Genomic DNA, 21623 nt, shown 5'->3' with positions numbered 1-21623 from the left:
CCAAATGTTCCCAAAGTGGGAACATAGTTTCATACATCTCCCCTTCTTGGATTGAGGTAATCATATCAACCCAGAAAATGGTTATTATAGCACACAGCAAATGCTACAGTAAAGACTTCAAACAATAGGAAAATTACAGCTTTTTATGTATTCTTGAAGTGCATCAAATTCAGGGAGTAAAATTTTTTTTTTTCTATGTCATGATAGTTTCAGTATGTAGACAATTTTCTAAAAATTATGAAAAACTTCTCTAACTTCAAGAGTCTGCTCTTCCTGAAATGTACATCAGTTTTTCCCCCCTGAAACTTGATTACTGACACCATAGCCCCTAAACACTACAATTTCTATTGGTGAGGTCATCACAAAGGCATTACATGGGAGTGAGAGTAATAACAGATAAATGTTAACCAGGTTTGACAACTTCCCAATCCTTACTTTACGACCCTCAATCTGCTCAACGTCTTCTGTGACATATGCGTCAATCTTGACAATTGACAATGATGAATGTCTAAATAGACATTTTTGAATGTCATTATTTCTTCTAGGTGACCTTCAGCTGGCATCAACCATCCTATTTCATAACTCTGACCTGCTTTTATCACTGTATTTGCTTATCAATGGGTGCTACATTTTTCTTTCCTTTTCTGACCATAAATTCAAACTGGCTGAGATTGATCATTTTCTTGACCCTCAACTGCTGTGACCTTAGTGTAAAGTGTGAACTATTGAAAGGTTACATCATAAAAATCTTAGTAGAGCTTAGTAGACATGGAATAAATATCTATTCTGTGGACCACTAAAACATTCTTGTCACATCTGGGACAGACAGTAAAATTCTATGGTAAAAAAGAAAAAGTCTACTGAAATTATATGCTATATAGTCTGAGTAATTTACCATTTAGAAGGTAATTTTTTCATCACAAATCCTTTATTTTACTAGGTGTTTTATAGTGGTTATCCAGCGTTAGAAAAATGTTTCTTCCAGAGACAACACAACTTTAATTTCCAGTTTGGGTGCAGGTACCTCTGTATTTTTCTCTGCAATTCCTCTGACCTCTGCTGAACAATAACAACAGCCACCCACTGTCAATGTCCCCCCCCCCTCATAACCACATCATTGTGCTTTAGCAAACTTGAGTTGCCTGTAGTTCTTGTTGGTTGCCCTTAGTAGGCATAAAAGCTCTTTGCTTTTCCAGAATATCCACTTGGGAAGTCTAGGTTCTGGTAGTAGATATAACACCCACACAAGCAACAGTTCCTGCTTTGAGATTAGAGTATTACCCAACACCAACCCACTTAAGGTCACATAAACTTTCATTGACTCCCCACTGAGAAATAAAACAAATGTGGCTGCCCACTGATCTGCTGAAGGTTTCTCTCTACAGCTCTTTCAGGGTTAGTAAAATTGTATTCACTCCCCCAAGTAGAGCAGGTTCCATTTTCATCTTTATAGTGCCTGTGCCATGAATCTATGGCTTTCTTTTTTTAGTTTGGCATTCATTTACATGATATCCTACTTTGAATGTTGAAAGTCTGAAGGTTTTCCATGTAGAAAATGAAAAGCTTGTATTCTGGAACACCTGGGAGACATGTATCAACTAAAATGTCTCTAATGTAGTAACAAGAAAAATGGACAGCGCTCCATGGTGAGGATCAACTAAAAAAAACGGTAAGGGAATAGTGTATGGCAACCCTCACCTAGTAAAGTTTTGCTGATAAAAGAGGCACAACTCTCGTGAAAGCATATCCAGAGGACCACAGCCACTCCGGATCTCCACCAAGGGAATAACAGAGACACAAGCAGACAACCTTCAACCACAAACACAGGTCTCCGGGGGCAGGTCCAACACAGACAACCAAGAAGGTGGGTATCCAAACATAAAAAATGGTTTATTGTAAAGGGTCTTTACAATAAGCCATTTTATGTTTGGATACCCATCTTCTTAGTTGTCTGTGTCGGACCTGCTCCCAGAGATCCGTGTTTGTGGTTGGAGGTTGTCTGCTTTTCTTTCTAATGTAGTAAAACATTTTAATTTTTAATACTACTAAAAATCCTTAATGGGTTATTCCTACTTTCCCTTTTTACCTTGTACATTGCTTAAAGATTGCTTCACTTCCTGGTTTCCTCAGTGGGTGGGCTTCTGCACCGCGAATAGTCCTCCTGTCCAGCAGCACTAAGGTTGGCATCAGTACTGCTGGCCTGTGTTCTGTTGTTCTAAGCTGAGCTCAACTACACCAACTCCAACAGCTCTACGGAGCTGGGAGCTGTCAGGTAGCGTGAGGTGTACAGTATGGGGACTTCCTGCACAGAGGGGGATTTACACAAGATAGGGCATGGGAGGTATACAGCACAGGGGCCAGCTGCAAAAGGGGATGTATACAGTATGTGGACTGACGACTACCTGCATAAGGGGATGTATACAGTATAGGAGAACAACAATAGAGGTAGGGGAGGTATACAGTATGGAGGCCTAACTACAGAGGGGAAAGGGAGGTATACAGTATTGGGACTACCTGCAGAGAGGGGATGTATACAGTATGGTGGAAGAACTACACAGTTGTTAGGGAGGTATATAGTATGGAGTATGGAGTTACAGTGTAAGGGAATACTGTGTTTCTATGAAAATAAGACCTACCCTGAAAATAAGCCCTAGTCCTTTTTTCAGAGAAAAAATAATATAAGATTCTGTCTTTTTCTTTTTGGAGAAACATAGTAGTTGCATTGGTGAAAAAAAAAAACACTTTTAATTTGTTTCGGGATTCCAAGTGTCCTGTGGGCATTACCGGATTGTCCTAAGCTCTCTGTTGCTTTATTGCTACAATGATTGTTTTGGCAGCCACAGCGGGTATATGAGAATTCTAGCAGTAGTGACTTATTGGGGGAAATAATTTGCAAGTTTCAGATTAACCTAAAATCATCTCCTTGTAATAGGAATGGTAGATGTCCCATGCAGGGCTCTTACTATTACTGAAATGTATGTTTCATCTACAGTAATCATTCTTTGGATATATTAGGAATGAAAGATTAGGTTATGAAGCCACATTTTTTTTGTTAATAACATCTTTATCAAATGTTCTGTGGAAATAACCTTGGAAGTGGTTCATTCAGACGCAGTGATTTAAATTACCCATGTTTGAATTGGCTCATTCTTTTTCCCAACCAGTTCATCGATCTTCTATCCAGAGGCATTTCCCATAACCTTCTGTTTCCTTTGTATCATTCCAGAGCAGGTTTGAATTTACTTTAATTTATGTTTTAGTATCAGAGTATCAGACCACACCTAACGTATTTAAAATATGGCTTCAGACTTGCTGGCTTTTTTGAATATATTTTGATTAGATCTTCATTGTTTCTGTTTCACATATAACATTACAAAATTACAAGATATCAATGTCAGATATCCATCTTTTGTCACCATTTTACTTCTGTCTTCTCTATTTGATATTTGAGCCTATAGCACTATTTCAATTTTTTTATAGAGATGATCTAGTTTATAAAAAAAAAAAAATAGTTTTGTTCATAAACAAGACACTTATTGGTTCTTCAACCCCTTGCCACTGCAGGCATTTTTGGCTCTTTTTGACGTCTCCAACAGTGTTGGCGCCCGTCATTACTGCTCAGTGTGAGTCAGCTCTGAACAATGAACAGCACTGAGGCCTACTGGTCCCTCCTCCAGTGTAGAAGGAGAGCACAATGCATTAGCCACTGATGCCTTTGGTGGTGTTACAGTTTGGGCAGTGGTGTAATGTTGGTAGTGTTATAGTGTGGGTAGGTGTGTCTAGTGGTGGTGGTGTTATAGTGTGGGCAGGCGTGTCTAGTGGTGGTGGTGGTGTTATAGCGTTGGCATGTGTTTTTTAGTGGTGGTGTAACAGTCTGGGTAGGTGTGTCTAGTCAATACAGGACTGCCCTACACTTGGTGAATGGTACAGTGACAAGCCCATACTACTTGAATAATATCAGTAATCCAGTCACAACACAGGCCTAATATTATTTTCATGGAGAACAATGCTGCAGCTCATCGAGGCAACGTCATTAGGGAACGGCTGCCGGAGACTGAGGACCTCGAATGGAGTGGCCTGCACTTTCTCCAGACCTGAATCCCATAAAAAAACTACAAGATCAGCTGTGTCGCTGTTTCGAGGCTCATAACTCTGTACCCCAGGGCCTCAATAACCTGAGGGCCACCCTTCAAGAAGAATGGGAGCACATGACATGTTTTGTTGGGGTATTTCCACCACTGGTGTTGGTGGATTTTGTTTCAATAAAATGTTTCAGATGAGGAAATCTCCATTGCTGCTTCTACATAAATGCCCTACTGTCATGCTAAAATATCACTGGAGCAGGAACTATTTAAATTTTTCATAAATTTCTCCCGCAAGTCAAATGTCCCTAATATTTTGTTATATGTAGGTGTCTGTGTATATTAAGAGAAGAGTGAATCTTTTTAAAATTTAGTTTGCAATGTTCGCAAATCTTTACCACAAAATTCACAAACTTTGCAAACTGAACCTTAATGAATCTATACTTACCTGTCCGCATTCCTCCATTTTCCTTGTCTGTGTCTTCAGCCTCCTCCAGCCTGCTCAAGGAATCATTGACTAAGGGAAAGTGCCACAGCCAGTGATTTCCTGAGCGGGCTGGAGGAGGCTGAAGACTCAGAAGAGGACAGCGTGGGAGTGTGGACAGGTGAATAAACTTTTTTTTTGACGAATTTTATTAATGAGTTCAGCAAAAATTAGCTTTGTCCATATATATATATATATCCTTTATGAGACAAGTGCACGCACAGCACTTGGCTGCCTTTGTTACATAAATGCCTCTTACTAAATGAACAGACGTCTACAATCTATCATGTTTCTGGTTAACATTATTGTAATGTCAGAAACATTAGCAATCTCGGAATATGTTTATTCAGCTTTATGTGAGCAATCATGTATAAAGCTCCAGGGAAGATGTGCAGTGGTTGCTTTATTCCATGTTTGATGTCTTCCTTGGATGATGTGAGTAATGGTCACCATAAGCTTATCTCTAAAAAATGACATTCCTATAACAAATCAGAAACACCTATGCAGGGTCACATGGCCATATATCTCACACTTCAGCCTATCCTGTGTATCCTACATGTACTGTCACACTGACATACTGGCTGTTGGATGCTGATTGTAAGTGACCTTGGATTATGTACACTGATGAATATTTAATTCCCACGAAGTCTAGAAATCTGTAATTATTTGCCAGACCACAAAGCTAATTATGAGTCATTTAAGGGAGTTGTGAGAATCCAGACCTCATTTAGTGCCGCTGTCTAATGTCCATTACTGTGATAGTTATACACTGCTGCAAATTGTTATCACAATCCACATAACTCACACTTATTGCTCAATCACAGACTGGAACAAATTGTATGTATTTGTACCACAATTAAAGGGGAACTCTGATAAAAAAAAATGTTACTCACAGTATATATTTCATAATGTGAAATCCTTTTCAAGGGAATCTGCCACTAGGTTTATGTTGCCTTAAATGAGGGCAGTATTAAATAGTGACAGAAATGCTAGAAAGACAGAGCACCAATGGGCGCACATAGCGTGATAATGTATTGAAACTGTAAAATAAAAAGGCACATAAGATGCCGCTCACCTACGGCGGATGAGCTCCGAGCCCGACACCGCCTTGCGCAGATTAGTAGAAGCCATCTGCAGCCCGTTCTGGAGCTCCGGATAACCGGTAGAAGAATGCAGATTGGAGATCGCTGCGGGAGGTCCCAACAAGCAGAGTGACCAGGAATATCAGGCGCTGACCGGCTGTCCGTTTGCTACTCCCCAATGGATGGAAGGAGACGTAGTTCAGGATAAAAGTATTTAATAGTAGATGAATTACGCGTTTAAAGAACCTTCTCTTCATCAGATCCATAAAAAATGTACACACAGTGGGGTTTAAATAGGTAAAATGGTGGGAAAACCAATTTGTGAAGTGAGCCCTGATTGGCTCCAGTGTAAAAACTATCACATGCAGTAAAACAAACAAATTCATCTTATAGCCTTCTGGCATTTAGCATATATAAGCTGTTATACACATTAAAATGTAAAACATGATGTAAAACATAAATAGATCAAAGATAAAAACATTACAATCCTACAACCATTTTTAGAATTGTTACATTTAACATCACAACTGATATTGGTTTAATGTCAATGCTAACGTAGTGCAGTGGTCTGGTGTTTGGCTTGAGAGCCAGGAGTCTTAGGTTGAGTCCTCTGATGGACTGTTGGTCAAATGATGGATTGTTGGTCAAATGGGTTTATGTTTTCATGATTGTGACTGGCTAAATTAAACTACAGACTAATATTTTATTGCAACTGTATTTGTATAAATGGAATTAGGGAATGATAGAAACAATAATAAATAGTTAAAAAGCCAACCTTTACAATATTTGCCCCTATGAATACTTGTATGGCTCCTGATGCGATTGTAATGCATTCAATGTCTGCATTGTATGGGGGTCGGAGAGGACCAGAATAATTGTGTTGCTCTAGGGCTGGGTTCGTCTATATGTGAAAGAGTGTCAAAGCTATATATTCCCAAAGAGATGCTGGTCTAGTGGCAAGTCGAAGGAAACTCGAGTTCAAATCCCGTCGGGGCGATGAAGCACTCATTTGAATCAAGTTTTCATTCGAGTTAGATAGTTCCTATTGGTTATATAGATGCTTTTTAGTGAGTGTTAATTTATCAATTCATGTGGAGGAGGAGGGGATTGGAGATGTCATTACGTTATTACTTCTGTTGCTTCGTTCAGCCCATTGGGCTGTAATGTATCCATAGAATAGATCCAGAACATCTCTTTTTTTACCAGGTTACTGTATCTGTTGTTACAATTCGCAGGTATTTGTTCGACCGGATATATTTTGAGGTCCTTAAAATTACAATTGTGTTTCTCTAGAAAATGCCCGCGAAACACTATGTTTTAGGAACCCTCTTTTGATGTTGGCTCTATGGTTATTTAGCCTAAGATGTAGAGGTTGTGTGGTTCTTCCCACATATTGTAAATTACATGTACACTCTATTATATGAATTACAAAATTTGAAGTGCAGCTCATTTTTTGTTTAATGTTGAACACTTTACCTTTCTTGTTGGAAAAGTTGGTTATACCTGTTTTAATTGAATCACAGCAGAGGCATCTAGTGAAATTACATTTATAAACTCCTTTTACATTTGATTCATTGCACACTGTTGCTGTATGTTTCCTAATTCGGCTTGGGGTTAGTATTCCTTTTAGACTCGGGGCTCTTCTGTATATGATTCTTGGTTTATTTGGAATTACTTTTTCTAATAACGGATCCAACTGTAATATGTGCCAATGTTTGGTCAGGATGTTTCTGAGATGTTGGTGATCCGTAGTGTAGGTGGTAATAAAGTTCATTGATAAATCAGATAGTCCAGATGTCTCTTTCTTTTCTTCCTTTTTGTGATAAGCCGTCTTTTTTGCTGCATTCTCAATCAGTCTCTTGGGGTAGCCCTTGGCTAGGAATCGGTCTTCAATGATTTTCGCTTGCTCACTATATTTGTTGTCTTTTGTGCAGTTCTTTCGTTTCCTCCTGAATTGCCCGAAAGGGATGTTAACTTTCCAGCTTTTTGAATGGCTGCTTTGGAAGGGAAGGTAGCTGTTGGAATCGACTGATTTAAAATAGGTTGCAGTCAGAAATTGATTATTTTCATGGTATATTAACAGATCCAAAAACTCAGTTTTCTCCTTTGAATAGTGGGGAACAAAATGAATACCCCAACTGTTAGTATTGAGATCTTTTACAAATTCATCGATTGCTGTGGTGTCACCTTCCCAAATGAAAAAAAGGTCATCTATATACCTTTTATATAGTCTCGCATGTTGGGAGAATAAAGGATGGTTGGTGATGAACAATTCCTCGAAGCGTCCCATGTACAGGTTAGCATAGGCGGGTGCTGCCCTTGTCCCCATGGCCGTTCCTCGTATTTGATGGTAAGTTAACCCCTTATATTCAAAGAAATTACTCTTCAATATAAGTTCCAGACATTTAATTAGAAATATTCTTTGTTCACAAGGTATGTGTGAGTCTTGCCTAAGGCTATGTTCACACTACGTAAGTTTCCAGCCGTAGCACGCTCCGTGAATAAGCGGCCGGAGATTTACGTAGTTTGCGTACAATGGAAAGTATAGGATCTACGACTGCACAGTTCACACTACGTAAGAACTTACGCCCGAATGGTATGTGGCGCCATAAAAAATTAACCAGACCATTGTTTCGGATGGAAATGCTGTAACTTACGCCCGTAGCGTAACATGCGGTCACGTACGGAGTGGTGATTTCTTCATTTTTACACTTTGATTTGCCGATCCAAAAGGTTTTGTGGGGTGTCCGGGGATAGCCAAAGATATCTAAGTAAAAGACCACTGTCAGATCGCTACGTACACCGCTCGGGAAGCGCATGTAGATTACGGGCGTAAGTTCGCTGACGGTACGTAGCCGGCCGCAACTTGCGTAAATCCCGGCCGGAGTTTTACACGTATATGTCCGGCTGCAAAAAATATGCGTATGACATATATAACATATACGTAGTGTGAACATAGCCTTAAGTAGAACTCTATGCATTCTATGCCGTGTTCTATATTTGTATATAACGCTGACACATCCATAGTCAATAGGACTGTATTGGTGGTCACTTCATGTTCCTTCAGATAATTAATCAAGGTATCTGAGTTTTTCAGGTACGAATCTAATGAGATTACGTACTCTTGGAGGAAAAGGCTTAGATAGTGGGAAATATTACATGTTGGGCTATTTATTCCTGAGATGATTGGTCTCCCAAGTGGGGCCTCCACATTTTTGTGGATCTTCGGTAAGTGGTAATAGAACGGGATCGATGGTAAAACCTGGTAAAAAAAGAGATGTTCTGGATCTATTCTATGGATACATTACAGCCCAATGGGCTGAACGAAGCAACAGAAGTAATAACATAATGCAGACATTGAATGCATTACAGTCACATCAGGAGCCGTACAAGTATTCATAGGGGCAAATATTGTAAAGGTTGGCTTTTTAACTATTTATTATTGTTTCTATCATTCCCTAATTCCATTTATACAAATACAGTTGCAATAAAATATTAGTCTGTAGTTTAATTTAGCCAGTCACAATCATGAAAACATAAACCCATTTGACCAACAATCCATCATTTGACCAACAGTCCATCAGAGGACTCGAACCCAAAACTCCTGGCTCTAAAGCCAAAAACCAGACCACTGCACTACGTTAGCACTGACATTTAGAAACAATATCAGTTGTGATGTTAAATGTAACAATTCTAAAAATGGTTGTAGGATTGTAATGTTTTTATCTTTGATCTATTTATGTTTTACATCATGTTTTATATTTTAACATGTATAACAGCTTATATATGCTATAAGCCAGAAGGCTATAAGATGAATTTGTTTGTTTTACTGCATGTGATAGTTTTTACACTGGAGCCAATCAGGGCTCACTTCACAAATTGGTTTTCCCACCATTTTACCTATTTAAACCCCACTGTGTGTACATTTTTTATGGATCTGATGAAGAGAAGGTTCTTGAAACGCGTAATCCATCTACTATTAAATACTTTTATCCTGAACTACGTCTCCTATCATCCATTGGGGAGTAGCAAACGTACAGCTGGACAGCGCCTGATATTCCTGGTCACTCTGCTTGTTGGGACCTCCCGCAGCGATCTCTAATCTGCATAGTGACAGAAATGCAGAACAGATTGGTGTATTGCTGACATCAATTTGTTCAGCCGTTCTCCTAATATGCAGGAGAATAGGATTCTTGCCAAACCGTAGCCCTGCCCTCCAGCAGCTAGTGGGCGGAGCTTTCTGCTTCTTATGAATATCTAGGACTACTGGGCTCATAATGTACATTGTCCATGTTATTAAGGAGGATATCTCTCAATCAGCTGCAGAGAACAATGTAAGTGATACATCATTCTGTTCAACCTCTCTACCTCTCTGTCATTAGTTTATGCTACCCTTACGGCCCTTTTACATGCAACGATCAGCCAACATGAACAATGTCGGTTGATCAATGTAGTCGTTTATCTTTCAACATGTACAATATTCAACAATAGAAGTGTCAGCAACAGACCGCTGCTGTCTACCGATCACCCAGGCAGCCTCCATGCGGCTCCCTGTGGGCCCCTCTGCACTCACCCGCTTGCTGCCACCCCGTGTAATAGCTGTGGCAGCAACTGGGCAGTGCTCATTTGCTCCTCTGCGTCGCCCCATGTAGTAGGGGCTATTAGATAGGAAAGTATAAACCTGCAGACAGAGTCTCCTTAAATATAATACTTAGACTTAAAGGGGAACTCTGCCTATATATATATATATATATATATATCGGGGTTTTTTTTCAAAAGAACTATAACCAGAAAGTTATATAGATTTGTAAATTACTTCTATTTCAAAATTTTAAGTTTTCCAGTACTTATTAGCTACTGTATGTCCTACAGAAAGTGGTGTATTCTTTCCAGTCTGACACAGTGCTTTCTGCTGCCACCTCTGTCCATGTCAGGAACTGCCCAGAGCAGTAGCAAATGCCCATAGAAAACTTCTCCTGCTGTGGAAAGTTCCTGTCACAGACAGAGGTGGCAGCAGAGAGCACTGTGTCAGGCTAGTGAGAATACATCACTTCCTGCAAGACATACAGCAGCTGATAAGTTGGAAGCTGTAAGACTTAAGGCTTGAGATTTTTAAATAGAAGTGATTTACAAATCTATATAATTTTCTGGTACTAGCTGATATGAAAACAATAATTTTTTGCGGGAGCTTCCCTTTAAGTGTAAGTCTTACAATTAAAGGGATTTCACATTATGAAATATATGTGTGTAACATTTCCATGTGATTTTCAAGATGTATGTTTGTAGTTATTGATAACATCCAGACACCAAAAATCTGTTTGGGATGTGTCGTGATCACACAAGTATAAAATGAAACCGCAAAATTTGCTGTACTGTAATTGACCAAAATATAAAAGATTTAGCAAACCTGTGCTGGAGTAAAATGGAATTATTAAATGTGTTACCTCTATGGATGCTAGAACACAATTGACTAAAAAAAATCTACACCAGCTATTTCTTTACATAATGTTATGGCATAAAATTAGGATATACCATAACACTAATATTGCAGGGTCTGACCTCAAAGACCCCACCCACTGTGCAGGATACTACAATGCAGCTCCATTCAAGATTCCAGTAATTATGGAAGTCTAGGCAAAAAAAATATAAGGTGAGCAGGCTACATGGAAAAAAATGAGTAATTGGCAAGTAATTTTTCAGGACCGTATATTATGTTTGCAATTGTAAAAAATCTGCAAAAATTTTCCGTGGTGCATCCACAAAAAATGGGAAGGTGATGGTTTACATTAAGGTGATCCGTATTGTTTTCGTAACATTCACAAAAAATGTGCATCCCATAGACTTCTATTGGCTAATTGATCCCCAATTATGGTCTGCACCAGGGCATATCCTTTTTTTTTTTTTTGGTGGAACGGATTGCGGATCTGTAAAACTATGGATATTATGAATAGCCCAATAAAAATCAATGGGCCTTGAATTTGTCCTTAATTGCAGATTTATACGGAACATATAAATAAGGTCTAACTTGGTTATTGCGTTCTCACCACCCTCTTGCCTGTTTGTTTGTTTCTTTCATTTTGCCCAGACTACCCCCTTTAACCTATTGTCCATAGAACAGTACTAAAATATTAGTTGGTGCTATATTTTATTATATTATTATAACATCCATTAAATCATGGGATCTCACAAACTGGTAAGGATCTTAATTTACCTTTCTGTTATTTTCCATCTTTGCAGTTTCTATAACTGGGAAACCCATGTTTCAACTTCAAACGCGAGTCCAAATTACCAAGTGATTGCAGAAAATTCATCTGGATTACTGTTTAAAAATAAGCGGGACAGGAAAATACTAAACGTGGATCCTAAGGTAAATATTTTCCTCTGAGCAAAGCGGCAATTTTCACTTCTCTTCTCACATTACCATATGTTTTAAGGATTCCGGACTGTTTTTACTGCCTGTGTTTCGTGGCTTTACAAGTGGTATCACTTAGAAACCTGAGGACTAATATTGTCACTCCTTTGTGTGTTTATATATTTAAGGATCTGCTTGAAATGAGGGATCTGCACGGTTTTTACAGCTCAGAGGTTCATTGTTCATGGCTCAGTCACACATATAAATATGCATTCCCTGTTATTTTAGGTTGTGTTAAGGAGAATCCATCACAGGATTTTCCTTTTGTGTTACCTTTAAACGTACATAAGTATCAAGTAGTCTGCTATAAAAGCAAACAAATGTCAGACGGAGATTTTTCTGACTAACACTGTACAGTAGTTATAGTGATAAATGTCCTTAAAAAGTAGGTTTTGTCCCCTCTCCATCCTTTCCAGTGAATAAATCATCTCAAATAAAAACATAAAACATCCTAATGAATTGTCTATCTGACGAGGTTATCACTGGAGAGAGTTTTTCTACAGACTTTTTCCAAACACTTTGCAGAATGCGCCATTTTGCCAAGGGATATGCAATGACCTTTGGCCATTTAAAGGGGAACTCGGGCGGAGAAATTTTTTTTTTTTTTTAAATTGACTGGTACCAGTAAATGACTTTATTTAAAACTCTTAAGTCTTCCAGTACTAATCAGCTGCTGTATGTCCTGCAGGAAGAGGGGCTTTTTTCCCAGTCTGACACCGTGCTATCTGCTGCCACCTCTGTCTGTATCAGGAACTGTCCAGAGCAGGATGGGAATTTGCTAATGCTCTGGACAGTTCTGTAAGACATGAGATTTTGAAATAGAAGTAATTTACAAATTCAAATAACTTTCTGGTACAAGTTAATTAGATTTTTTTTTGCTAGAGTTCCCTTTTAATCAGTCATATTGATAAGATGCCACTATATATATATATATATATATATATATTTATAGTCAGGCACATCTTATTTTTAAAAATAGTGATAGTTCTTTATTTATTTTATTTTATGCATGTAGAGCAGTCTTCTCTATGCTAAATATAGTACAACTGCATCTCTGATCCGCTGTGAGTAGGAATCGTGCCGTGGTTTAAAAAAAAGGATTGCCCGTGCCGCAGTCCCTTTTTTTAACCACGGCCCGGTTCCCACGCAAGTTGCTGGTCTATTTCCAGGCACCAGTCTGGCATGAAGCACTGGGGGCTGGCCAGCCCGTCCCCAGTGTGACGAAACCCCCTGCCCAGGGAATAGACCAGCGGCCGGTGCCAGTCAGTTCAAGTTAAAATGTTAAAACGATGTACCTTCAAAATGGTAAGCATTTAACAGACAGAACTGTGATCTATAGCATTTGTGTTTACTACAAAGTAACTAAGCAAATGTTCTTGGAAAACAAGAATAAAGTTTGCACCTGTGCATGGGAGTAAGGCCATCTATGCTGAAATATTCCCTTCATCTCTATAGTTTGCTCTTGATTTGTAACTTTTGCCCAGCTGCCATAGCTATAATGATAATTCTGACATGACCCTTGCTCATGATAAATGTGCACATCATCCCTCACATAAACACAGAGACTATTTATTGTCAAAAGAAGCAGACAATGCTGGCACAGCAGTTTCCTCCAATGGCTGTCATTACTTCCATATGGTAGGATACATCTTTTAAAGGGCAATATATATAAATATGAAGTATCTGTCAGTAGGTTTCAGTTGTTTTCTTCCTGCTAGAAGAATGATTAATCTTCTGTTTATTTATTCTTCTGACTGGCCGGGTCGATAAATGTTCATATAATGAATTCCATTCTTTATTAAACTGTAGGAACGTTTGTTCAATGGTTACCTAATAACAGTGTCTAGCTACATCAAAGGCTATGGAAATTTAATAAGATAGTACAGGAGATGCTACTTATTATTAAGGGAAGGTCATACATGGAGGCAAAAGGATTTTACAGTGTGGTATCTGGTCTTTCGTATACAGATGTAGCAGCAGTCAATTTGACATTTAACAAAGGGACGTTTGAAAGAAGTCTTGACTTCTACCCAGAGAATCAGCATTAAAGGAAACCTGTCCCGCTGGGCACTGGGGCAAGAAGTCCTTTACCCTGTAACAAAGTCTTACATACTTACCATCCTGGTCCCGGTGACGCTCTGGATGCTAGTCCGATTACTAAGAAATCGCTGATTCTTTTCTTTGCACTCCATGTTCTTACCTTTTCTCAGCGTCCTTCATCCTGATTCTTGTTCTTCTTCATCCTCTTCTGACATGGGATCTGGCACCAGCGCATATGCGGTTCACTGGAGAAGTTTCTCTGAAGCTTCTGTGTGTACCACACATGCACAGGAGAAGACGGGAGCAGAAGGATCAGACGGGACCTGATGACTGAAAACTGTCAATCAAGATCCAGGAGGTGTGGGGACCTCATGAATACAGCAGACTCATTTCCGAGTGTCTATAAACGTCGGACTCATCTCTGCTCATTTGAATATTAAGCATGAAAATGTTACCTTTAAGCATGAGAATTCGATGCAAGCCCTATAGGTTGGAGTATGCTTACTAAAATAAGAAATGAAACACTAATCGAAAACCTTTGTTACAGTGTACCCCTGGTCTCAACTAGCAGGGGCTGTCTGACAATTTTTGGTTAACAGTCAAAACAGTCAGCTACTTTATATGGCAAGCAGTCTCCATCTACTCATAACATGTGTCCATCTATGATTGCATTTCAAAATTGCATTTTCAAGGATAAATCATCAGTATTGTTCGGCTGATCGTTGCGTCGTTTGTATTTCAAACATGTTGAAAAACAAACTACAGTGATAGCAGCAATCTGCTGCCATCGCTCCGTAGAATAGGAGCAGCGGCAGCAGAACACCACTACCCTCTATGGCAGGGGTGGGGAACCTTTTCCCTGTCGAGGGCCATTCGGGCATTAATAAAATCATTCAAGGGCCGCACTCAATGTTATAGTGTGCACGGCAGTTAGTAGCGTGGGTGCACAGCACCCAGGGCAAGGCAAAGTATTGTTTCCCTAGTGTCCGTGCTATTGTAGTTAACCCTTTGTGATGCCCCTTGTACCTGATGTGAATCCTTAGTGATGCCCGGTAGCCAGCGTGAACCCCCAGTGATGGCCCTGGCAGCTGTAGTTAACCCCTTATTGATGTCCCTGGTAGTCTAGTTAACCCCCCAGTGATGCCCATGGCAGTCTATTTAACCCCCCAGTGATGCCCCTGGTAGTCTAGTTAACCCCCCAGTGATGCCCCTGGTAGTCACACTTAACCCCCAATACTGCCCTGGTAGTTAAAGTTAACCCCCCAGTGATGCCCCTGATGATCATAGTTAACCCCAGGTGATGCCCCTGCTAGTCATAGTTAACCCCCCAGTGATGCCCCTGGTAGTCACACTTAACCCCCAATACTGCCCTGGTAGTTAAAGTTAACCCCCCAGTGATGCCCCTGATGATCATAGTTAACCCCCAGTGATGTCCTTGCTGGTCATAGTTAACCCCCCAGTGATGCCCCTGCAGCTCCCTGTGGCCCCTCCCGCACTCACCCATTCTCTGCTGCTGCGTAGAATAGCAGAGGCAGCGAGCGGGGATCGAGGAGCGGATAGCGCTTGTTTGCTCCTCACTGTCGGCCCATGGAATAGGGCATTTAAGGCATGGTGCCTTTTTTTCAAATCCGATCTGTCTCACTTAATGTGGCGACAACTTATGATGCGATATCTTATCCAAGCAATTCTGAGACCAAATGTACCACTTTGCTTACTCAGTTTTTTTTTTTTTTTTTAAACTACCAGATCAGCCCGATTTTTTAAAATGCCACCACAATCTGTGCTGATTTATTTATGTGCACCTCGGCCTGCTCTATGTAGTGGAGGCGAGCCTAGTGCCCCCAGTGTACCGATATCCCCTTCCCTCGGAGACGTGCCTCCATCAAAATCAAGTCTATCCATGTCACCTAGAGGAGGGGATATCCATACACTAAGGGTGCACATAAAGAAACTGAAGCAGATTGTGGGAACTGGGCAGTGTTTAAAAAAATGGACTGCACCATATTGATGTACACACTGGTGCTGACAGGTAGTAAGCGAAGTGGTTCAATGGTACATTTACTTTAAAGGACAATTCCCGCGCTAAGGAAAAAAACCAAAAACCAATCAGAAACCTAGCTTTTATACTTATCATCCCTCCTGAGCTGTCACTGTTTGAATTTCCCACCGCCTGTGTACCTTCTGATTTCTAGTCTTGTTCTTCATTTCTTCCTTGCTTCCTGGTTTCAGCTTCCCATGATGCACTTTGGCTGCTGTGACAAGCCAGCCCCCTGCTGTGACACTGCAAGTGCCTGCCCCTCCATTCACTACAACTCCCATCATACACTAAACTAGACCCCCTCTCTGGCTCTCTTCAGTCAGGCTGCTATATACACACACTGAAGCTGCACACACATACTGTCACCTCACTGTAGTGTACATTCTGCAGGATTAGGTCAGGGCAGCAGGGGAGAGATAAGACGTCTGTGTAGCTGACATGCCGGGAGTGAGGAGAAAGATAAGCAAGTGACATCACTCACTCACTGAGTCCACTCCGCAGCAGGAGGGAGTATGGGGGAGGGGGTCCTGTAGCTGGTTATGTGCCGGGAGTCAGTCACGAGTCATTATTGAGTTTCAGAATGACAGATGGCTTACAGTTGCTCAGCCAATGGGAGATGAGCAAGCTGAGTCACCTGACCAGGCAGGGGAGGGGGAGGCTGGTGTAACAGGACCTAGCCCCGCCCTCCTGCTGATGACTCATCGTCACTAGAAGGAGCTGATAGAGGAGCCTGGTGACGACAGTAATTAGGTATGAAGGAGTTTCTTACACTTCCTGGTGGGGGGTTGAGGGGGGAAAAGACAGGAAAGGAGGACAGACAGGTGATTGAAGTATATTACAGTGTTATATAACTTTGTAATGTGCTTCAATTACTGGAAAAAAGTTTTTCATGGGAGTTGTCCTTTAAGGATGCCTTCACACCTAGCGATTCGCAGCGTAAATTACGCTGCGAGTCGGGTAGGCCCTGGCAGATCACTTTCACTACATACATGCAGCGGTCTGAACGACCGATGCGTGTATGTAATTCTGCCGGCCCCTTAACCCCTTCAGCTCCCGGCTCCCGCTCTGTATACATTACCTCTCCTCGCTGCACAGGTCCCGGCGTACTGATCTCCCGCCTGGCCAATCAGTGTGTTGCCCTGCCGCAGCCACTGATTGGCCGGGCGGGAGAGCAGTACGCCGGGACCCGTGCAGCGAGGAAAGGTAATGTATACAGCGGAGTGGGAGCGGGAGACGGGCGGGAGCTGAAAGGGTTAAGGGGCTGGCAGAATTACATAACGCAGAGGTCTGTATGTAGTGAAAGTGATCTGCCAGGACCTACCCGACTCACCAGCTGCCATGGAAATGCATCAGACCAGAGGTCCTCTCATCCATAAGCCGACCGGTAAGTATAGATCAGTACGATCTAACCACCGCATATAAAGGGTTAATCTACCAGGAATGAAGGTTTCTCTGACCTGGTAGATACAGCAGGGGCCCGTGATCCCTGCATGGGGAACCAGAAATACCTTATTCTAGACCCGCCATAAAAAGGTGATGGCCTAGAATGAGAACGCTTACTGACTGCCGTAAAAAGGCGTATCAGCTGTCATTAGGAGGTTAAGCCGTACATAGAAAACCTTGAACAGGGACAGGAGCCTCATAATGGTAAAATGTTAGTTAACAGGTATCATGCACATACCATACAACCCAGTGGATTTTTTGTGCACACATAATTAATATTATCGATCATGTTTACTAAACTGCAGCTGCTTCCTGTGCAAGTGTGCATGGTGGATAGAATGGGTCTACAAGGATACAATGTCTTATTTACTATTCTATTGTCAATATTTATACCAGGAAGCTGTGTACTAGTGCAAACATTCAATTTTTACATTGTTAGAAGATCGTTCTTATTCTTGTATTAAACTCATCAAAACTACAATGCAATATATTCTGATCATTAGAAGCTGTAATACTGTACAATACAGTTACTGTGTGCTGGAGTGCAGCGTGCGGCTACAGTCTCCTTTATGGCAGAGTAAACCGTGCTCTCAAGTTTGTTTATTCAGAGTTCCCAGCTGCAAACCTGGGTCAATGGAAAGAATTGAGGCAGATTTGTGAATGTTAACAAAGTGAGTGACATTAATTATGTCCATTGCATCTGGTGCTCTCCCAGCTGAGAGTCTCTAATGGCCTTTGTATATACAGCTTGTTTACAAACAGGCTGTAATTTTAGTAGGGACAACATCAGTGCAGCCGAATGATTTAATACTCCAAATTGTGTCATTGAAGTGGATCTAATGTGGCATCTATTACATTCTCAAGTGTCTAGGTCAGTTTCATACATTCCGTATCGCAGCAAAGTTCAAGTTTCAAGTTCTGCAGCAAAATCCAGTGCAATACTCTGTTCTATTAGCCATCTGCCAGGCTAAAGCCCCTATTCTGGCCGCATTTGTCCGATATCGGCCGTTACGGGCAATAATCGTCCCGTGGAATAGAAGGCAACAATCAGCCGACTCATACAGCAACGATCTGCTGCCGTCGCTCCGTGGAATAGGAACAGCGGCAGCAGACCGCTGCTGTATGCTATGAGCTGCCCACACGATCTAGCAATCACCCAGGCAGCCACCCCACCCCCACCCCCGCGCACCTGCCTGCGGCACCCCCGGACCCGCTCCTCTTAGTCGGCCCGTGGAATAGGGCCTTAAGTGTCTGCGCTCCTGGTTGCTTCTCTGGCTTCCAAGTCACTGCTGTTCCTCTCAGCCCATCATTGGCTGCAGTAGGACAAGGCACTGATTGAGCAGAACGCCAGGGAGGCCGGAACAGGAGAAGCAAGCTGGAGCGCAGGCAAGTAATGTATTAGCCCAGCAGCTGTGGGTTAAGTGGGCAATGACTATATTGTCGCAGAATCGAGAAAATCGAGAAGGTAGATCGAGAAGGTAGATCCATAGGAAATAACAGGACAGGGCATTGCAATGCAGAACTTACAGTGTGAAATCCGCTGTGATACGGTATGTGTAAAAGTAGCCTTTTGGTACAATATTCACCCTCAAGTTGTGTTTGACAATACCCCAAGCTCTTCCCTAAGGCCTCATTAGCACAACTTTACGGGACGTGTTATAAGGCCTTAGGCTATGTTCACATTTGCTATGAGACTGGCCGTTCCGTGACCCAGCCGGGTCACGGAATGGCCGGTCTCAGAAAAGATCATCCTGGCCGGTACTGCAGTACTGGCCAGATGATCTTTTGAGCTGCTGAGTTCTGATACAGGTGCATTAGTGCGCGCCCGCATCAGAACTCCCCACTGCACACTATGGAGCGTGCGGCCGGAGCCGCTGTGCTCTGGCAGGGTTTTCTGCGGCCGCTATTCAATGAATAGTGGCTGCAGAAAACTGACATGTCAGATTTCTACGGAGCCGCTAGGGATCCAGGCTGGATTTTATACCATGTGTATACACTCCGGCCTGGATTCCTCGGCCTGCAGCACAACGTAAGTTCCGTACCAATCACGGCCAATGCAACAACGGCCGTGATTAGTACGGAACCAATGTTGTGTGAACATGGCCTTACTGTGCATATTTTAGAGGGGCAATGAGGATAAAGTATCGCAGTGCACAGGCAGAGGTAGTAAGATGTATGTGGGTCTTGCTGTAGCCTAGTGCAGTTACAATGCAGTCTTTAAAACGTGCAGTTCTTCTTTTATTTGTCCACATTTCCTATACTAAATAGGTAATTCTTAGCATGAAAAACACTGTTGGCTCATTTGTTATGAATACAGCCACAGGTCAACACGTGACCCACAGCTCCATTCATTCTCTGCAGAGCCGACTCGACTCTCTCTGGTGGCTTCATAGAGAATGAATGGAGCTGCAGGATGAGAGCCAACCCGCGGCTGTATTCATAATAAAGGAGCTGAGGCGCAACTAAGTTTAAATCGACAAACCCCTTTAAGAAAGCCACCCCTTACCCAGACCAGATTTCTTATAACAGGTTTTCATTTCCCCTATATATTATGCATGCTTTTTGAAGTCATTTTGGGTGGTCATCTTAAAGAGATTTCACTGTAATATTTTGCTGAATTATCCCTATTTTAGATTCCAAATCAAAAAAATTATGGAAAGATCCTATTGCTGGAACTTCCCAAATCAGCATTTTGGTGTAGACTGAATACAGTGACAAGCATCTTTGCATCTACGTAGGAGGAGAATCCTTCCTGTACGGGATTTGATCTTTAGCTAATTTCTAGAAAGTACAAACTTCCCTAATCAATATCAAAAGAAAATAAATTCAGTAATATTTTCGGTAAATTCCTGTGGTAACAAAATCTATTAATCATTATTTTTGTAAGAGTAACAGTAAAAGCTGCAGCCAGACCTCAATAATCCATATACATAACTAATATCATACTAATAAAGCAAATCCATTGATTAGAGTTGAGCAAAACGCTTCATTTGATCTGTGATTCGCTCATCAAGCCGCCACCCTTTCAGTGCTGCTCCGCTCCCTTCCACTCTGCTCTGCTCTGTTCTCTAACCAGGATGCCGGGAAAAATTGGATCCAATCCTGGGAAACTTCTCCCAGTTTCCCAGGATTGGATCCAGGGTGGAGCAGCAGAGGACGGCTTGATGAGCGGATTTCAGATTAAACAAAGTTCTTCCCTCATCTCTAACATTGATATTGATAGCAGACATTTTTTTTCTACATTTTAGGCCTCACCAGGAGATAATTCAACTCGGACTCCTATCCAGACCAACCTTTATATCCAAGCTGTTATCTATGACCACGTCACCCGGCGAAAAACTTGAACTGAAGAAAAAGGCTTTGTCTTTGCTTACCAAATAAACATATGAAACTAAGGAATATTGCGTGTCCCTTGTGTATAATGTCAATGAGGATTACATGCTCTACACACACATTTAATATACTAAGTTTTATGCATTATCTCTTTATCTTCCCACACAGCTTTTCTTCAGTGAGCACACATATTATGGAACCTGGCATCTCTATGAATGGAGCCAAGTTCTAACACCATACACAACCTATTAATATAGCGCCTACTTATTCTGTAGGGCTGTACAGAGACTGTTATCACATTATTTCCTGGTCACACTATAAACTCTAAAATATGGGTGGGATTTGAACCTATGATTTCAGCATAATACCCTTAGGCTAGGTTGACACTGCATTTTTGCAGTCTGTTAAACATATCTGTTATATGGAGGGGGGGGGGGTAATAGATGCAATTGTGTAAATCCGTTTTTTTTCTATTGACTTCCATTGTAAAAAAAAAAAAAAAAGTATCGAAAAGGATGTTTTTTTGTTTTGTTTTTTAGCATGCACAAAAACATGGTTGACCACATTTTTCTGTACGATAAAAGTAATCATTTACAAATGGATCTATTAAATGAACGGCAATCACACAGGATGAACCCAGTCCTACTACTGCAGCTTCCCTTGCGCTCCATTGTTAGCTCTGGAATTCTACCCAGCCCATGGCAGGCCT

At 41.3% G+C, this 21623-nt stretch overlaps 1 protein-coding gene across 5 annotated transcripts in view; it reads left to right on the top strand.

Moving 5' to 3' along the window:
* Window positions 1-20976, top strand: part of CFAP299 (cilia and flagella associated protein 299) — a 264261-nt gene extending 243285 nt beyond the window's left edge. For all 5 annotated transcript variants that reach the window (XM_069976697.1, XM_069976695.1, XM_069976696.1 and 2 more), the window contains 2 exons: window positions 11886-12015; window positions 20830-20976. In XM_069976697.1, the coding sequence (XP_069832798.1) occupies window positions 11886-12015; window positions 20830-20925 (226 nt within the window). In that variant the 3' untranslated portion in view covers window positions 20926-20976. The remainder of the gene's footprint in view (window positions 1-11885; window positions 12016-20829) is intronic.
* Window positions 20977-21623: the final 647 nt, after the last annotated feature.

Source organism: Dendropsophus ebraccatus, chromosome 7, assembly GCF_027789765.1.
Source record: "Dendropsophus ebraccatus isolate aDenEbr1 chromosome 7, aDenEbr1.pat, whole genome shotgun sequence".
NCBI lineage: Eukaryota > Metazoa > Chordata > Amphibia > Anura > Hylidae > Dendropsophus > Dendropsophus ebraccatus.
Note: the sequence above shows the minus strand (reverse complement) of the source record. Positions and strands in the feature narration are given on the sequence as shown.